Source organism: Serinus canaria, chromosome 12 (genome assembly GCF_022539315.1).
Source record: "Serinus canaria isolate serCan28SL12 chromosome 12, serCan2020, whole genome shotgun sequence".
Lineage (NCBI taxonomy): Eukaryota > Metazoa > Chordata > Aves > Passeriformes > Fringillidae > Serinus > Serinus canaria.
Window position 1 is genome coordinate 12,546,960 of NC_066326.1, and position 20,658 is coordinate 12,567,617.

General features: G+C 35.5%; 1 protein-coding gene across 1 annotated transcript in view; it reads left to right on the forward strand.

Annotated features, from left to right (window-relative positions):
• ERC2 (ELKS/RAB6-interacting/CAST family member 2) overlaps nucleotides 1–20,658 on the forward strand; it is a 275,802-nt gene that overhangs the window by 127,964 nt on the left and 127,180 nt on the right. Inside the window, 4 exon segments of the mRNA XM_050979490.1 lie at nucleotides 2,308–2,445; nucleotides 7,108–7,248; nucleotides 7,788–7,928; nucleotides 17,271–17,464. Coding sequence (XP_050835447.1) covers nucleotides 2,308–2,445; nucleotides 7,108–7,248; nucleotides 7,788–7,928; nucleotides 17,271–17,464 — 614 coding nt within the window.

Below are 20,658 nucleotides of genomic sequence, written 5' to 3' on the forward strand. Positions count from 1 at the left end.
CTGTGGAATTCAGATAAGCACAGTGCATAGGAAATAAGTACTTTAATTTAGGGTGCCTAGAATTGGTAGGTCAAGCTGATGATAGTAAAGGAGCAGATCTTTGTTTCAAAGAACATGTAATCAATATTCACTCTCCTGTTTTATTTCCCTTTTACTTGAGAATTTGTTTTGGTGAAGCTGAAATGTGCAATTGCTTAAGTATTCCACAGGGTGTCATGAGGCAGTTGTTGGAATCATTAATACTTGGATGAAGTAAAGAAAGAAACACAGTGTGCAGTCCTCTGAATGCCAGTTAATGTAATTTTAGATGTGACTAATACACATGCCATAAAATAAAAAGTTCTTAACTCATTAACACGTGTATCATGTTTCTGTATCTGTATAAAATATACACACGAAGAAAAATATTGCAAGAGGTCATTCACAAGAGTAAGCTATTCTATGTCAGGTCTTCCCAAAAAGACCTTTCTATATATTCCTTAGTATTTTACAGTTTACACAGCAAGTGGAATCTTTGGCTCATAGCAGTAATCTGATATACCAAGCGATGTATATATTAAAAAAAAAAAAGAAAAAGAAAAAAAAGGTAGAAGATTGTTTTTGACATACTGTAAAGAATTTCTAATTGATTTGTTCTCCTCCAAATTTACTTTCGAATTTTGTTTTAATTTAAATTCTTTTAAAATTTATTTTTTCAGAAACACACTTTATGCAGCACACACAGCTGTACTGTGGATTTTATGACTTGTTAATTGTAGATATATATGATGTCAAAACTTCAGGATTTTTTCTCCCACACTTGTATAATGTACTAGGAGGAGAATTTTTACCAAGGTGTGCCCCAAATTAAAGTGCATTTGATTATGGTGGTATGTTCTTGCTTATGGAGATCAAATTTTTGTTGAAGTAACTGTTGACTTCTGCAGAACTGCACATGCATTGGATTCAACTTCAGGTTTGTAAAGATATCTTGAAAGTAAACTGTAAAAGCTTCTGCTTCTCTTAAAATTTGAGTTGCTTTAAATGGAAAGATATTGGGTATGTGAAAAAAACCCCATGACATTATAAAAAGAACAGGAAAACTGAATTCAGTTCAGTGGCAAGAGAATGTGATCCAAACTGAAAAAAATCACTGATGAAAGTGAGAGTTTGAATGTCTGTTGACAGTAATAATTTGTCTGTTGTTGACAACATATTTAAAACCAGTTTTGAATAAATGATACGTCATTGATTTTGGCATATTTTCTTACATTATCTGAAATGGCATACTAAAATAACAGACCAGTTAATGTTCTTGTTACTATTTATTTGTGTGAAGTCTTAAATAACAAATCTTGGGTTTGTGCCAGTTGGTACATAATAATGAGTGGCACAGAGAGTGCTGGATGGAGGGAGGGGGATTGTTCCAACAGACAATTAATGAAATTTTACACATCTGACACAACACCCCCCCCCCCAGCATTCTGCCCAGAGGTCACAGTGCCTTACAGCCCCAGAAGGGGATTGCCATCACAATCAGAACCTGAGTGCTTTTATTCACATTTGCTTCCAAAGTCCACATTGCTCTGTGGACAACTTCTTGTGCAAAACTTTTGTGATTTAACTCTTCCTGAATTAACCACTATAAATCATGACAGTGTGCTAATAGGTACTTGAGCAATATGTTCAAATACTTTCTAGATGAGGAACCAGTTTTATTTAAAAAATTTAAAATATCCAAAATAGAGTGACACACTTGAAATATTTGTGGAGGTGAAGAAAGTGAGTGGAAGTGGTGCCCCTTGAGATTTTTTGTTTGGTTGTTTGTGGGTTTGGCCTTTTTAAGAATAAACATCCTGATCTCTGCCCAGCTTAGTTTTCCTTACATCCAGGCATCATGGAAGAAGAAATTTTTAGATAGGCAGGTTATAATCTTCTTCCTCATCTTAAGGCTCACTCAAGTTGGTTTGCCTCACCCTTTTTTCGTCCTTCTCATTGAACAGGAATAATCTAAAGGGGTAATTCCAGACATACTTTGAATTACTGAGATAACACAGTACCTTAAACTAGAGTGATTAATATCAGAAAATATTTAAATAATAAAGCACCTGACTGCAGTGAGATTTTTCCTTTATTTTATTGGAAAATTATGCTGCTTCAGCAAAAGAAAACAAAATAGGAAAGCCTGAAGTTTAAAACTGTTGATGGTATGGCAGTTACACAGCTGGCAGTATGATGAGGCATGTGTATCATATGTGTGATGTGTATGCACTCAGCATTGGAACATTATGACAAGGTTGATGATTATTGTAATGTTTTTATTTACAGATTGAAAATCTACAGGAGCAACTTAGGGACAAAGACAAACAACTAACTAATCTAAAAGACAGAGTGAAGTCGCTGCAGACGGATTCCAGTAATACAGACACAGCACTGGCAACCTTAGAGGAAGCCCTATCAGAAAAGGTAGTGTTTTCTCTTGAAAACCTTTATGTGCTGCTCTTGTGGGTGAAGTGTGTGCAGAAAATGTGCTTCCAAGTTGGCCTGACAGCTCTCTCAGAGGCTAGTGGCCTTGTCAGGGAAGCAGGTGGCCCTGTTCTGTAGGATGAGCAGGAATGACTGTCAGGGGATGAACTGACACAGAACTTGGAGGGGAAGGATGATGTCCTTTGAATGCTTATGGAGAAAGTAGCCCAGGACATGGGAAAGTTTTGCCTTAGTCAATGAGGTGAGTGGTTATTCCCTGAAAGAACTGAAAGGCTTTTGACTCCTGACTTGAAGAAGGTAGAATTTTGGGCATTTTTCTGTCTTTGTGATCTTGATTATCCTGATATTTTTCCCATTAACAGTTGGCTGTGCCAGCTGTTACCTTGGCTTGCTGTGAGCTCTATTGGCTTCCTACACTTCATTTTTAAGGGAAACTGTTTAATAAAAAAAAGGTATTGAGCATTCCTTTTTTTTCCTTTACAAACTCTATGCCTTTAATTTGAAAATACCTAGGAGAAGGGATAAATCTGGACTGTTTAAATTAGTGGCAACATTCCTACCAGTTTCAGTGAGGTCAGGTTTTTTCTTTCAGTTCACTTTGAATACGAGGTAATGCAAGTGAATTTATATGCCAAAAAATTAGTACAAATACCCACATTTTTCAGCTCACAGATTTTAAAATATACTACTTAAATGTGAACAGTAAAGTAATATGTGCCATTCTGCAGTGTGTAATCCTATGAAGGTCTTTATGACTGCATATGACTTGAAAATGCTGCTGTGGTGTTGGCACTGACACATACAATGTTAATGTCAGATTTTTTATTTCTTGTGTGTTTAATTGATTTTCTTGCATTTGCTTGGTCAACAACAGTGAAAAAAGTTATTATTGGAATTGATTCATGTGGATAAGCATTTATTTGTACAGAAAAATTATACAGTTCTGTAATCTTTCACTGCTAATCTGGACACAAAATGTTCATCAATTTTACAGCATGTTAATAAAAAAATGACAAAGTACTTTTTAATCTGTTTTCTCTCCTTGTAAACTATCTTTTCTGGATTAGTCACTTTCCCAAAATGCCCATAAGAGGCAGCTGAGGGTTTTTTAAGACAGTCCTTTGGGAAGCAGAGTGACTATCACAATGGAGACTTGCACAGCAGTAGGAGGCAAGCACCTCTGCTGAGTTAGGATTCAGATTAGTTTTTCAAAAACAGGGTGCTTGATCTGAGAGCATGAGCCACAATGAGGAGAAAGTTTCCAAGGTAAATGCATCTCTCTGTAGAATTTTGATTGTTGCACAGGGAAATCACCCTCAATTTCTTTTCTGTTGTAAGTCCCTTGAAGGCCACATTTGGAAGGGCAGATTTTTCAAAGTCAAGGGTGATTTCTCAAATGAACTTAGACACTGAAAGAAGCCAGTTGCCATCCTTTAGAAATTCCAAATGGACAATTACACCTGGCTTTCTTCTGTCTTCTGGCAGCTAAATACATTGACAGTGTCTGTTTACACATGTGCCTCATTCCTTTCTGTGTCCAGCTTCCCAATTCCTCCTGACTGCTCTCAGAAACTTTCTTATGCAGCAGCATTCTTCAGACCTACAGACTTTATCAATAGTTATTTAATATTTCCACAGGGAATACTGGTAGGAATATGGAATAGAAGTTTGTCCATGTGGGACAAAGCAGAACCCTTAGTGAGTTGTTTATTAACCAGTGCATCAGTAGAAGTGCTTTTATCAATTCAGTATGTAATGCTGTCAAGAAAGGATGATGCTTTCATTAAGGAATACCTGGTTTCCATTTTGTTTGCATGCATTTTCTTTCTAGAAATTGCATCAGAACTATTTTCAACTATATAATTTTGTGCTTATACTCTGAGATTAGGCTGGGTTTTTTACATTATATTAATTCTTTGTCCATTCAATAGTTTTTAGAATTTTAATTAAAAAATAATGAATAAAATACTTCAGGGCTGTCAGGGGAAGCTCTTTTAAAATAGAAATAAAATGTATTCATACAAGTTTAGCTAACCACAGTTTGCTGAAATCTGAATTGCTTTTTTTAGCATCTCTAGGAAGAAAAAAAACAAATTAAAACATGATCATATGATATTAACAAATTATAAAGCTGTTTTTTAAGTCAAAAACTCAAGTGTTTTCCTGCACTTTTCATGAAAATCCACAGATTAAGATTTTGGCTCTGAATTAGAAAATGTGTCTCCTTATTCTTTATGCAAATAGACTTTTCCAAGTATCTGTCTCTTGCTTTTCTTTTGTGTTTAGTGATTAGGTATCTTGGGAAAACTAAATGAGAAATTCATGTAGATATAATAAAAAAATGTCAAATTTTCCTTCTTTGAATCTTATAATTTTTCTGATATTGCTGATGTGATTTTTCCTCTTGTCAGGAATCAGAAACAAATCAACTTCTGTCGTGTTTGAGTTCATTTTGGAACTAAGCTGCAAAACATATTTATTCAACTATTTATCCCTAATTTCAGAGCCTCTCCTAAGCACTGAAGATTTGTAACAACAGTAATAAGGATTACTTTGCAATTAAAAAAGAAAGAAAAGCTTTGAATATCAGACTGTGCAAAAGTGCTATCAGCTGCCTTGATGTTATAACAAGAAACTTTTCAAAGAATATCTCAGCTCTTGGACTGGCCCAAAGCAGCTCAAGAGGTTGCTTTCATGAAGCTGATATTTATAAAGTTGGTCCTACTGTAGCAGCATACAGCAGATAAGCAATGGAGTATGTCTGATAATGGAGCTATATGCTGGGGCAATTCAGTTCCTGCTTCTGTGATAAAGTGCAAATAGATTAGACCTGTGAGGTCCCAGATTACTGCATAAGGAAAGCTGCCCAATGCAAACAAGACTGAAACAAGAACACATTGTTGGGATTTCTGCAAGTTAGCTGTTAATCAAGCAAAACATGGTTTATTAGGGCCTTTTAACACGTTTTTGACATTTAGCCTTATGCAGCTGACAGACAAATTAGTCTTCTTTTGTGATTGACTGAGAAAAAACTACACTGTTCATTAAAAAGATGAAATAGTGTTATGTTTAATTTGTTATAGATGAAAAAATCATTTGGGTAAATAAATCTTCAAGAAGGAATTAGTAAAAAAATAATTCTAAATATAACCAGGTGGAATCTGAATGTTTATGATTATTAAACACTTCTACTTTATGGAGGCTGGCATCTTAATATTCAAAGTATTAAGAATTTACATTGTTTCTTACTAGGAATAAACCTGAAGTTATTTAGTGTCAGAAGTTTAGATTGGAAGGATGTTAAAAATCATCACCTAGTTCCAACCCCCTTGCTATGAGCAGGGACACCTTCCATTAGACCAGGTTGTTTCAGCCCTCAGATCTTCCAGGCCCTCCTCAGGAGCCTCTGCAGCACATCTGTGTCCTTGTGTGGGGGCCCCAGAGCTGAATGTCAGCAGGGCAGGAGTGAAGAGTCACCTCCCCTGACCTGCTGGCCACGCTGCTTTGGATGCAGCCCAGGAACACAGGTGGTGTTCTGGGTTCTGAGTGCTCATAGCTGAGTCAGGCTGAGCTTTTTGTCACTGTACACAACCAAGTCCTGCTCCTCTGGGCTGCTCTGTCTGTTCTCTGCCCAGCCTAGGATTGCCCTGACCCAAGTGCAGGACCTAAATTGTGTTACTTCTATGGCCACCTGAGTGCCACCACTCAGTGATACCAGTAGTTCTCCTGATACTCTGCTTCAAGACCTGCTCCCAACTGGAATGCAGTTCTAGTGGTTATTTCATTGTACCCTAAGTATTTCTCTCTGATTGGTATTTGCATCCATCAAGTATTGAGGAAATGTGATTTTGTAGAACATAATCAGAGCTTAATGAAACCATATGACTGTGTCTGCTTTTTCCATTTCACCCTTTGAATTAATCACCCAGTCAATGATTGGTGATTGTCAGCAAACCTTGAAATAGTTATTGGAAATCAGCAAAATAGACAGAAACATGGTTGAGTTTAAATGTCTGTAGGGTTACTGTTAATTAGACAGAGAAAAATCTTCCTTTGGGTTTCTTCTTTGTATCAGGGTACTTTTTCTGTGTCTTGAACAGCTGTTTTTTTGACATCTCAAAATATGATACATATTTTGAGATGTCAAAAAACCAGCTTAACTCTAAGTTGCTGATAGTTAACAAGTGGCTGATCAGATGTGGAACTTTGACATCTTATTGCAAGCACTGTAGAGTAATAACAAAATTGAAGCTAAGTAAGCTGGTCATACCTCTGAGGAAACTATTCATGGCTTGTTTTGAACTTTTTTTTCAAGATTTCAATCACTTTTTGAATGCAGGAAATACATTATTCAAGTGAATTTCTTTCCACACCTGTCACAAAACTAAACATGCTTGTATCAGTATAGGTCTTAAATGAATTTCCTCTGCTGTGTTACTCTTATCAACTATTTAAAGACTTGATCTTATGATTTTGAAATCTAGAGAAATCTTGCATTGACTTTAATGCCATTAACTCAATCATCCTCTGCTTCTGCAGGTTTTTTTTTTCATAAGTGCTACATGATGCAAACAAATTTAATGCTGTCTTTTCTTAAAATTATTTCCAACTTTTCTGTTTTGTAATTCTTTCCCTTGTTAGGAAAGAATAATAGAGCGTCTGAAGGAGCAAAGGGATCGAGATGACAGAGAAAGACTTGAAGAAATTGAATCTTATAAAAAAGAAAACAAGGACCTGAAGGAGAAAGTTAATGCTTTACAAGCTGAACTGACAGAAAAAGAGGTCAGTCTGTTCTTAAAAACTCTGCTCTTCTATCTATGTCATTATGATGAAAGAAAATGCATTAGGATTACTCTTGAATCATGTCAAGTACTGAAATTCTGCCACTTCGCTGTTCAGCTTCAGAACTGCTGTTTTCTTAAACATTGTTCACAGTCCTCATTTGTGCCTAAAATAGTTCTTCAATTTTTACGTAGTTGTGCATCATAATCTCTTTGTCCTTTACCTAAGCTTCCACTAGGCTCAAATATTCTCTTGCTGCTCCTGTTTTTGTTTGTCAGTTGGAGGAATAGTTTTCGGTGTGTTCATACCTCCAGAATATGACATGAGCTTGTCTGTACTATGAATGTTTGTGTTTCACTGCATGCCAGCTCCCCTGGTTCCAGTTGTATGCACAAAATGGTGTCTTCTGCTATCAATGCTTATCTTTGAGTCAGCTCTTTTTGGGGGAGGGGGAACAGGATCCAAGTGATTGCTAAGTTGGCAATGAGTTAGTGTCCTGCTGACTAGGAATTAACTTTTTACTCTTGGTCGTTTTCCAGTCTAGTTTAATCGATCTCAAAGAACATGCATCTTCATTGGCATCAGCAGGGCTGAAAAGAGACTCCAAACTTAAGTCTTTAGAAATAGCCATAGAACAAAAGAAAGAAGAGTGTAGTAAGTTGGAAGCACAGTTGAAAAAGGTAAGTTCCATCTTAAAACAAACAATCAGCAAAACAAAAATCAGCATCCCATACCCTCATTTTGAAGTGATGAACTTATTTACTCTTCTGGAGTAAATCTAGAATCTACCCATCTTATGCTGTTTGCTGATGCTTGCATCAAGTACTGCTTTTTCTCAAGAGGTTTGTACAAAAGCCACTAGTGAGCCTCAGAAATTGTCCTCAGTACCTCTATGAGGGAATTTTGAGAAGCTGCAACAAATAGATGAACTGAGAGCAGGGCATTGGAGGGAAAAGGGCAGAAAGGAGTTATCAAACCAGCAATTTATGTGCGTGAATTAACACCACTTTTAGAAGTAAACTGAAATGTTTACAGGATGAGGAAAAAAAAATAAAGGCTTATTTAAGAAATGCTGGAATTCCTAATTAAAAAAAATCAGTTCCTAAAATGAAAACTCTAGCTAGGTTTTATTTTGATGTATTTTTGGCTTTGTTGGTGAACACATGTTTGTGATAATTAAGCAAAATAATCGAAAGTTTATATCAGCTGGCAATTCAGTATTTCTCTTCACCAAGAAGTGGAAGCAAGCATTTAAAGGAAAACGTACAAACCCTGTATTTTATTACATGGTTTTACTTTAATTGCTGCAATAAACTAGATTTTGCTTAAATTATTTGCAAGTGTTTTGATACCATTGTTTCTTTGACCTTTCTCTGTGTTGTAGTAATGTCTGCTCTCATTGTTCTCATTACGTATTTGATGGGGTCAGGCATTACGTTTGCCTTCTGCAATTCATGACTAAGTGTACATCAAGTGTTGTTTTGTTTTTTGAAAATATTGATCTAGTTTTTAATTTTTTGGTAATTAATATTTGTTCTGTGAATGTTATCACTGTTAGCATAATATTCTGACACTCTTTTTACCCAGGTTGAGTAGTATCCTGCTCAGATTAAGCACTGTTTCAATAGCCTGACCTGTGAAGAAGGTATTGCAAATTATAAAGCATACCAGCTTGTAAACCTTGTATTCTGTCTTAATTCAGAAAGAATTAAGTGCAATTAGGTGCCTGCATTAGATCTTTAGTTGAGAGGAAGGGCAGCTTTTTTCAATAAACATATACAAATGGAAACACAAATAATTTAAATGTCTGATACCTAAAAAATGCTATTGATAGTAGAATTAAAATTTGAAAAAAAGAGGTTTATCTGGAAGTCATTTAGTTTGCTTTAGTTTGTTAGAATAAATGTTTGTGTACTTTGCACTCCACTTCAACAGATACTTCATTACAATCTGAAATATGTTTTTTTCTTCATTTAAAAAATATAGTTAAAAGAGCCCTGGAAACACAGATCACTTAAAATACCCTCATCAAAATCCTCTTGAAGGACTTGAAATCCTAAGTCAATAGTTTATGACTGTACATATAAACACATCATACGGTCATGGAAAAACAAGCACTTAGAAGAGAGTGTCTGGGATGTCTTTTGTATAAAAAGGGAGCATGTTTCTTGTGTATAAATACAAACAATTATTGAATAAGAGTTAAAAACATAATAGTTTTATTATATCATAAATGCAGCATAAAGCCCCAATGGAAATTCACCCACCATTTTTAGGAGACCAGGTATTTCCACAATAAAATGCAGTTACAACCTTCTTTCTGGGCATGCTTAATTGAACAGAAACAGTGACTGTTAATGACAGTAGACTCCAAACAGTCATTTTCAATTCACATTTTCTTTAATGAAATACTTTATGTTCAAACCTGTAAATACCCCACGTTAAAAGTAATTGGTCCCCAGAAAAATATCTGCACCGTGTTCTCACTCCTCAGGAAAGTGAGTGAAACAGAAACCTGGGTCACTCTTGACCATGTCTGGCTCAGAGGAGGAGGGGGCAGCAACAGGGTCAGAAATGAGCCCACGTGTCCCATGAGTGTGCTCACGTGTGAGCATCAACCTCTGCAGGAGCAGAGGCATCTGGCACAGTTTGCTTCTCTCTTGCCAAACCCACTCCAAGGTGCAGTGTCCTTGAAAAGATTCCAAGTAGCTTACACAGTACTCCTCTCTAAAAATATCATGGAGGAGGTACTTTGTTATGTTACTGTAAAATAATTATAATTCAATGTTGATTTATAAGTTTAACAAATAAAACTAAGAAATATGAAGGTAGTACCCTGTGCACGCTTGCTGGGAGTGAGTTTAGCTTGAGCACTAATGGTGGTAAGTGCTATGTCTGAAGGAGAATGTGCACAAGGGGCAAGTCCAAACTAAAACTGTAAATAAAAACCACCAAAACAGCTTCTGGAGTTTCTCCTCCCCAGCTTTCCCTGCTTTCTGGTTGTTTTTGGAGACAATAGGATTCATTTATTGATAATAAAGATGGATTTTATTGGCTCTGATTAGATCCAAATATTTTTTTAGTACTGCATAACTGGCTTTTTTGCATTTCGGCTAGAAAAAATATGCTGATTCTAAACCCATGATTTTACACAGTAGGCATATCTCAAACATTAGAGGACATTTGTACAAAGTAATTATTCATCTGACAATTACTTTGTACAAAGTAATTATTCATTTTGTTATAAAAAGTAATGTTTTAAATTACAGACATGCTTATTGAACATTTTGTGACAAATATTATGGATTGAAATACATGAAAATTTTAAAAGAAAAAAATTTAAGTACCAGAGAATGGTCGATGCTTTTTTCCCAAAATTCCATAGATTTTTGTTGACTTACTTTGTATTGCTACTTGTGAAAGAACAGCAGGAGAATTACCTAATAGGTAGCAAAGTGTTTTATATATGTGTGTATATATAATCTTTATTATCCACTCCAGAATTTCCTCCTTTTGTTGTTTTTCATTATTTTAAATTTACTTGCTTACTGACATATTTGCAGTTGCTAAAGAACTATTTGCCAAGCTGTACTGTTTAGAAGTCATTCTGCATAGAAAATTCAGTATTGTATTAAACAAAAGGAAAGTAATAAATTTAATGATACTATTTAATTAATCTTTTATTATTACTGTCTTTGAAGCTTTGGTGATAAATTGCAGCCTCAGCCAAAAGCACTTCTTGTGATTCATTGCTCGAGACCAGCACTTAATGTATCATCAAAAGTGGACACCTCTCTTTATTTCATGGGTTATTTAACTTGAGAAAGGGAAAGTAACACAAACCTTAAATTTCTTACTCCAGCTATTCTTTTTTAGGAGCCAAAGTCAACATTTATGTTTCCCCAGTGCCTCTCACTTTCACCAAGGAATGTTTAGAATCTTAAATTTCTACTTTTTTTTTTCCTTTTTTTTTTTTAATGACATGTTCTTCTGTGCAAATGCACTGGTTTTGTTACGCTAATGCTGTTTTCCTGGATCTTTCCTTCTTTTCCTGTCTGTGCTTCACTCCTTACCAACTTTGCAATGTAGCAAGCTGAGCAGTTGTTCAATCAGATGTACAATCCAGTAAGTTCATTTTTAAAATGCCCGCTGTAACATATGGAAGCATGAGGATCCATTCCCTCACTGTGTTGTGCTCTTCCTCTGTGGAGCTTTGCAGAACACTCCTGGTGCTCACTCTGCTGTATCCATTATATCCAAATAAATGAACTTTGTGGACTTGAAGGCCATTTTTAGAACCTGAAATGTATTAAATAGGTATATACTGAGTTTCTGAGAAGAGAAACATCCTTTAGGTCCTCAACTTCTCCATTAGAAAATGCATGCTGATTTTTTTTCTTTTGCTTTGCTCTTTAATTCCTCCTTGTACAGTACTTTATTTGATCCTTCAAACTTATATGACTCCTAATTTATTCAGTTTATCTTCAGTGACTGAGTTAATTAGATGAATAATAATGTCTAGGAAATGACTGGCAGTATTTTCAAAAGTCCATATGACTAAAATAGGTCAGTTCTACTCATTAAAGAGTGTATACATTTAGCATATATACATTAGAAACATGGAAACTTTGTATTTAAGTGAAGAAAATACTGAAATATAAAATAAGTGCAAAAGCCAATTTTTGCTAAAGCACACTTTTGCTTTGGCCTGTTTATCGTTAATGTTCTCGCCAATGCCTGATTTAATTGCACAGTATCTCTTTTGACTTGACTCCTTTTTCAATTGGAGGAAGAGCGGCAACAAACCTTTTCTCTGCAGAGAGGAGATTCCATCTTTTTGGCTGAGACTGATACATTTAATGTGCTGTGAGCATCACAGGACAGAAAAATGATGTAACTGTAAGAGCAATTTAAAAGCTATGGTTTACATAGTAATCCTAGTCAGAATTACTCTGTAATTTGGATAGTGTATATACAGAAGAAGTGGGTTGGTAGCTTGAATAATGTGATATTACACATTAGAGGAGGTATTGCCATTTCTGGAGTCAGGGGGAGCTTTGCCATGGATGTCCATGGACCAGGATTCCAGCTTTGGAATCTATTATGGTTAGGTTTTGTAGCTCCAACCCTGTCATGTATATGTCATGACTTTTGTATGGGAAAAGAGATTCCCATACAATCTGCTCTATTTATTTTGAAGTTGTTGATTACCTGTGTTTAGAATTTAGTCATAAATTGTAGCACAATAGCATAAAACTTGATATCACCTCTACCCTCTGGCACAGTGCTGGAGAAAGAGCTTGTCCCTTTCAACGATAAACCCCTTTTTTTCTGTATCATCTTGGATCACTTTTGTGGTAGTTATGTTTCTATTCACATCATTTGCTCTGCTCCTATGTGTGTCTTTTCAGACTGGAGTCTTTTTACTGTTGGTTTTTAGCTTGGTTTTCATAAATACTGGCCAGTCATTAGATCAATACTAGTGATTCTACTGTATAGAATTCATTTGTTACTTCCTAATCTGTTTGTGTGCAGTATTCCAAAGTCAGTCCTTTTCTTAACTGTTTTTTCTGCCTTTATGTGGTTAATTTTCAAAAGAACAGCTGTTGGAAGTTGTAAAGCAAAAAAAAGGATGCAAGATCCTTTTCCTTTGGCACCAGGCAGCAATCGTACTATATCCACAAGCTGATTTTTTAAAACAGACTTCTCTTGTTCACCTTCTTTCTTCTCCTACATATATGAGAATAAGTTGTAAATAGAATTGGAGTTTTATTTCTTCATGCTTTAAAGGTGAACTTATTGAAATACCCAATGAGAATTTGTGCAGAATTGATTATAAGAAATTACATTATTGCCTTTGTGCTGTTCTTTAAATTTCATTCTGTATGGAGTTTGGAGTTCACGTGAACCTTTTTCTGAATATTAAAGACTAAATTTTCCAAGATCTTCTCTAAGAGAAATGTCAGATTAAAATTTAAACTACTTGCAGTATACACTATAAATTACTTAGAGCAGTCCCTAAAGTTAAATGAGAACCTCCTGAGTTTTAAGGAGATAAGAAAATTTGTGTGACAGCAATCTTTTTTTCCCATTTATTCTTGGAAGTAATAAAATTTGAAGGATCTTACAAAGTAATAAATATCTTGCATGTAAGTTCTGCTGTTCCTTTTTTTTTTTAAGTACCCACTTGATTTCTGTGTATGTTTGTGTCTGAAGCTTTAAAAATGAAATACTTACCTATCCCTCCATTTCTGTTATGCAGAATAATACATGCATGACTATAGCATAAGACTTTAATAGCCTAAATAATTCATGTTGCATGTCTGTGCCACACTGTTATGATATTTCTGTAGGAAATTTGTGGTTTACATAAGGAAATGTTACTTTTCTTCTAAACCATTTGCAGTGCTTCTGAAGCAAAGATGAGAACAGATGTATAAGTAATGTAAAAATTTGTGACATGCTAATGGTAGGGTGATATGCTATTTTTACTCAGTTGTAAAAATAACATACAATATCACAGTCATAATATTGGGAGAAAAAGCATCATAAAGTGAGTGGATTAGTTTGAAATTAACCTAATCTGTACACACAAGGGTTATCATTTGCAGATTCAGATTAAAGAAAGCTGAAAAATATACATGGACCAGTCCCTCTTACCCATAAAAGCCCCACAGAAACAGAAAATGTGTTTTCCAAGGTAACAGAGAACTTAGGGACTAAACAGGGGACAGAAATTAAACAGAAAAAGGAGAGGACAGCAGAAACAGGCAGAGACTTTGATTCAGTGCTTCATGCAGTTTCTGTCTAGAACTAGATCCAACAGTTCAGTCTACAGCCTAAAAAAAGCCAAAGAAATCTGCCCTGTCCTGGCAGGAGCAGGATCAGTATCAACTGAGCTGCCTTTTAACTCCTTTGGGCCTACTGTTTGACCTCAAAAGTCAAGTTCCATCTGTCAACAAATCACCCCTGATCTGTCCACAACAAATTCAGAAAGGTGCCTAGTTCAGATCCAAACACATCTTTCAAGGCCATAAAATAAAATGGGGCCTTATAAGTAATTCTGTGCCTCTGTCCTGGCAATGTCAGATGGATTGTGTTTGCAATGTGAAGAGTCCCTTAAAGGGAATTGCAGGTTAAAGTACCACCTGCAGAAAGCTCTTTGTAAAAATTGTTTTTTTGTTCTTGCTCTCCTTTTTTAACTAACTTTCCTTTGCTTCTTCATTTGGGCAATAGTCTTGTAGAAATCTGGCTCCTGACAATGTTCCAAAAAAGATTCTCCAAGTGCTTTGAAAAGTAGAGGCAATTGGATCAATTGGTGGATTGCAATTTTTTTTTTAACTGGTTTTATTTTTTTTAGATTTTTTTTTTAAGACCAACCTTATAGTAACTTAATGCTTACATTGATTTATAAGTGACATTGGTTGGATGCTTAATCACATTTAATCATACCTTCAAAGCTCCACTTCATGTTGAGGAAATGCAGTGACCCAGTTTGTGCTGCAGAATTTTCCAAAAACACATTCCACAAATATGCAATTTCATGAGTACCAGAGAAAACAAGAACTGAAAATACTTTTGCACCCTAATTTTGATTTCCTTAGCATGCTGTTGAGCTGAGGTTTAAAGGGCTAAAGTGAGGAATATATTTATTATTTCAGGTGGTGATTTGTTTATCATCTGTGCAGTAGGTAATTTTTTCAATACCTATCTGAGCTGCTGTGTGTCAGGAATACCCATGGTAGCAGAACATTTGGCACCTCTGCATTGGTGGTGCTATCACATTCTTACCCAATTATGCATTTTCCTTGTAGAAAGTGCAGTGTGACAATGAAACATAAAAAAGAGATAGGCTTCTCTGCCTCATCTGCATTGCTTCCTGCTCTGGGTTAATAGAAGGGTAGAGGTACATTGGGAAAAAGCTAGGGCTGAAGCTGAGACTCATTTCATGCTAAAGTGAAGACTGGTTAGAGGAAGGAAGGTGGGTATTCCTCCTCTATGAAGTGATGGAAGCAAGGCTGGTAGTAATTAATTTTGTATCCAAGCAAAGGGACAGAAGGGTGACAGGGAGTTACACAAAAGAGCAATAGCCTTTAGAGAGGAACTTGGAAATTCTGGATTTACCCTTGGGAGAGGAGGAGAAATCAGAAGAATAAGGAACAATATACTTTTTGCCTAAGTTTCGTAGTATCTTGAAGGTGGGAGTTGTGTTATATTTCTTTTTCTAGAGTGAATTTACCTATGGAATTAAATTATTCCTTGCAAAACTACATAATGTTAAAGTGTATAATGTAATAGGGTTGATGGACAATCCAAGTCTCTTTTCAGATAATTGGCCTTGAGTCTGAGTATTACATTGACTTCAAAACTTACAAAACTAGTTGAAAGTAAATTTCTTGATACAATTAATAACTGGTATAAAAGAAATCCAAGTTTATTATTAAGGGGAGATTATGAACCTGAAAAGGAATGTGTTGCTGACATCTCACCCAAATGGTAAAATGCAGATATTCCTTGAATGTTACCTTGAAACAAGTTCTGGGTTTAAAAAGTCCTATATTTGCATGGAATTCAGGACTGGAGCATGTACCAAAACAGATTTTGAAGAGCAGGGTCAGTAGGTTTATTAGGCTCCTCATATCATTTCCTTGGCTTCTTTTGGTGATGAAATATTTCTTCTGCATAAGAACCTCCAAGTAGGATAAATAACACTTCAAATCTACTATCTTTTTATTATCCTCATGCTTAAATGATATGTTACATGCAAACCCCCTAAGTTTTTTTGCTACTAATTTCAGTTTTTTGTTGTATTTATAGTAAACTCAGTCTTGTTCTTCATTTACACAGAAAATTTTAACCATTGCAAAGAATATGGACTTCTAGTACCTGTAGTTTATATTAGTCCTTTCCCAAACATGCATGATTCATTTTGATCTGCATTTCTTTCATTGCTTGCTTGCATTGTCCATTCCCTGAAATTAAGAAGGATAAGTAAGTCCATGTCTTCTCTGCGTACTAAGATAGTTGGAGGAGCTTCAGTTCTAAATACCATGAATTTCTGTAAAAAATCCTGTATGTTACCTGAATTTTCTATGTTTAATGTGCACTGCCTTAAACTACTTCTTTTTTCCTTGCCTGCTCTTTCAAGATGCCAATTAGGAATAATGGGAAGCAAGGGGTAGGCTAAGCATTGCAGTGCATCGTTGTTTCCATCTGTCTGTGATTATTGCAGCCAACAGTTGAAAGCACTCAGTGCCAGGTCGTGCTCCCATTGAAGTTAATTGGGATTTTGCCATTAGGTTTGATGGGAGTTGGCCTGGTCTCTGCACTGTTGTTTTTTCATTGCGTTCTCTCTTGTCTGTGGAACTCCCACCCATCCATGCATGTGTTTGCCAGGTTTGTGCTGTTTTCACCAATGGGCTTGTTCCTCTGATGTTTCAGGTTAAGTATTAATGATAGGCTAAAAAGGATTATTGGGTAAGATGTCTGCTGAAAGCAGCTTCTTTAGTTTATTGGTTAATCTTTTAAAATCACCTCTGCCTTAAAAACAATTTCTTTCCTTTAAATTCCTTGTATCAAACTGCATTTGAGACATCTGGTGATACAGATATATACAATATATATATATTTGTATCTGTGTTTGTATATTTATACATGGACAAAAAGTGTGTGTTTCTGTATAGGAAAAGAGGATATGATCTGTTAAGAAATTGCCTATGTATTCAAAACACGCTGAACTTAATGTGAATTTAATGAATTACAAGGTGAGTTTTTGTTAAATTTGAAAAAACCTGGAGTGGGGTCACTTTAATATGTAAAACCCCCCTTAATAAATCTCCTTCCCTTTCAGGACAATAGAATTTGACTATATAGATATTTTCATTTCTTTTTCTAATGCATCAGACAGGAATACCCATAATCCTTTTTAATGTAAACTTGAACTCCGAGACTGAAGAAGTAAAGCTTTTAAAGCTATTTAAGTTATTGTCACCCTTATCTTTTTTGAAATATTGGTTCTGAAGGCTCATGAAGCTGAAGAGGAGGCACGAATGAATCCAGAATTTGCAGACAGAATGAAACAGCTTGACAAGGAGGCATCGTACTATAGAGAAGAATGTGGCAAAGCTCAGGCTGAGGTTGACAGACTTCTAGAAATACTCAAGGAAGTAGAGAATGAGAAGAATGACAAAGATAAGAAAATTGCTGAGTTAGAAAGGTAATTTTTTGTATTGTCTTACATTGAGTAGCGTTTTTGCTTACTTGATCTTCATTTCGAAGCAGAGATTACAAGCAGAGTATGTTTTTTAAGAGTATATTGGTTATACTTTGTAAAAGAACAAAAAAGGGCTACTTGAGAACTCCTGTTGGCTGACTTGGAAAAAAATTAAGGTTTCCATTTTTTAATACTCTTTATAAAACAAGCGTGTATAGGAAAGGTCATGTGCAATTTACAGGCACAACAACCCCACAAAAAACATACTGGGGAAGAAGCCTGTCTTTTTAGTAACTGGTGAATCAGACCTGCCCCCACATGTTTCTTCAAGTGGGAACACCATCAGTCATTCTCAGAGGTCCTGAAAAGTATTGGTAAGTATTTCTAACCCATCTCATGACTATTTAATAATAGTTGTAACTATTTCTCAGTGTTCCCGTAGTCTTTGTTTGCTTCAAAAGGATATTTTCTGGTGTTGACCAGGCAGTGATTATCTTGTGTCAGGGAAGGTTGTGGAGGCTTTCCATAGTGGGGAAAGGAGGGTTTTGGGATTTGTCTTGTGGCCTTTTTATTTCAATAGGTCTTGGAACCTTCTCCTGTATGGGGTCTTGCTATTTATTTGGTTGATCTATTTTCTTCGTTCTCTTCCTTTAATTAGACACTCTTGCTTGAATGAAAGAAGGAATTCTGTGTTTTCAAATAATTAATGTAACTGTTTGATTATGATCAAGTCAGAAGAAAACTGTTTCATGGTTCCAAAATAGAAGTTTAAGTGATTTCATTTTTGTGATCATTGCTATAGTGCCAGTCAAGACCAAGCACCCTTTAGGGAGCGTTGCTATGAAAGAGAGGAAGGTGTCAGAAATGCTGGTTACCTTGGGGGGGCAGAAAACAGCCAGATGTGTAGAGCACCTTTTACTGAGGATGACTTACCAATCTTCACAGCCACCTGCTGCCAAAACTTGTAACTCTTTGCAGATGTTTGGTTGAGGTCAGTAATGATGAAGTGCCATGAGAATGGAGACCTCAAATTCAAAGTGAGAGATTTGTATTTAAAATGGAACTGATTATTTACATAAGGACAACTGCAATTGGCAGTTGTCTCTCTCAGCACATCAGAGTTTAGAATACTCAAGTGTTTGCATCTATTTTAATGTGTAAAGGGGGGTCCCAGAGGAAGTGAATAATCAAGAGTGGTCACTTTGTGCACCATGCCTGTGAGCTCTGCCTACACTCACCAAAATCCTAAAGCAGCATATTGGAAAAGTCACCACAGTTAGAGGTTTTGTGTGGATGAGAAAGTGCTCCCTTTTCCATGCAGGGGTGCAGGGGCAGTTACAGAGCCAGACTTGGAATGCAGCACTTCCAGGTGTGACCACCAGGTGTAAACAACAACTGATCCCCTCCTTGCACTGTAACACTGAGTTATTGTATGACACCAGACTCATTAGTAGGCACAGTCATCTTGGGTTCCAGAGCATCATCTTAAGACCTTTACTAGATAGCACTCAGGAATGAGTTGAATGTTTGAATATTAAAATAACAAAATTAAAGGATGATGATGATGAATTAAATCATGATGGTCATGATGAAGCACTGAAGCTTGTGATCTCAAATTTTTGGAAGTTTTGATTTGATTTAAATACTTTATGTAAGAAGAGTTAAAGAATTGATAGAGAGCAGTAAATTAATTTGAATTGAGAATTATTGATTACAAAACAACAATTATGAAGATACAAGGAACTAATGGGTCCAGAGATACTGGTGCAGCATTGGCAGCATACAATCTGTTCCTGTTTTCTGAGAATCCTGTAATTTTCTATTTTTGTGTTCATTTTCTTTTCAAATGTGTTATACTCTTAGCAGTGAAGTTTTGGAGCACCAATTTCTAGTCTGTTATTGCTGATGAGTGTGTTGACCCTGAAATAACTTCTCAGAAAATAATGTGGTACTGCTGAGTGAACACAGATTTTTGAAGAGAATGTACTGTACTTAGAATGTGATGGAGTGGTTAAACTTTGGTATGGACCTTTAGCATTTATTTGACATTTCCTCAAACTTCAGATGCAAGGGCATCTCTGGGGTCCTGTAGGAAAATGAATGTGACATTAAAATGCATTTATTCATTCATAGCTTGCAGGGATCCACATTCACTTCTGTGCCAATTTCTTTATGCTATGAGATAATTGCAACACCATAAATTTTCAAAATATATCAACATAAATTTCTGAGGAAATGATAATATAGACTATTGCAAGCTGTGGTATCCTCACAATATTTGTTATATTCATATAAGAATTCTTCAATCTAATGAGATGTGCTTTTATAAATAAGTTTGAAAAGTAAAAATGGTTGTAGTAATTATTTACAAATTCAAACAAAAATTAAAACAAGGAGATGAATATTAATGTTCTACTAGTCCGAAAGTATTGACACACATGAAGTGTCAAATACTCAGGGGTAGAAATATCTGCTTTGAGATATGGTTACAGTTAAATTTAAAAGTGTGTGCTACTTGGCAGATAAACATTGTTAATAATTATGAAGAAGTCTTTATATGAATGGTAATTCTTTTGGTTTTAATGTGATTTTCTTGGCTCAGAAACTATCACACTCCTGAGTGTCATCACTTCAGATTAATATTATTACTCATATGAAATCATGTTGGCTATTTCTTTAATTACTCTCCATTTATTAACTTTTTATTTTACAGTTTCTTATTACTACAGAGGAGAAACTACTCCTTCTTCTACACTTAAGCTATTTGATAACTTTTATTAAAATTTTCGCAATTTATCTGTTTATAATTAAAAAAGTTTAAAATCAAATGCAAGATAATACATTTAATATATCATGTACTTTTGTTAAATTTAGCTTGCTCTTTTTCTTCTTGGTTTTCTTGATGAAGGAAATGTGGTTCAGGGTTTTTTGGCTTTTTATTTTTGTGGGGGTTTTTTTAATAATGTAAATGAAACTGGATAAGGTAGTGATCAGCTCAAGTTTTAATGCCAAGAGCCTCACCAAGGAGAGGGAGCTGCAGCTGAAACAGACCTGTCAGGACTGAAGGAGTGTATTGTTTAAAGCTTTTATTAATAGTGTTAGAATGGGAAGTATGTTTATGAAATGTGATAGTGAGTTTGAATCACAAAATGAAGTGAAATGCAGTGGCATAAAATGCATGTTTGTGAAGTTAGGAG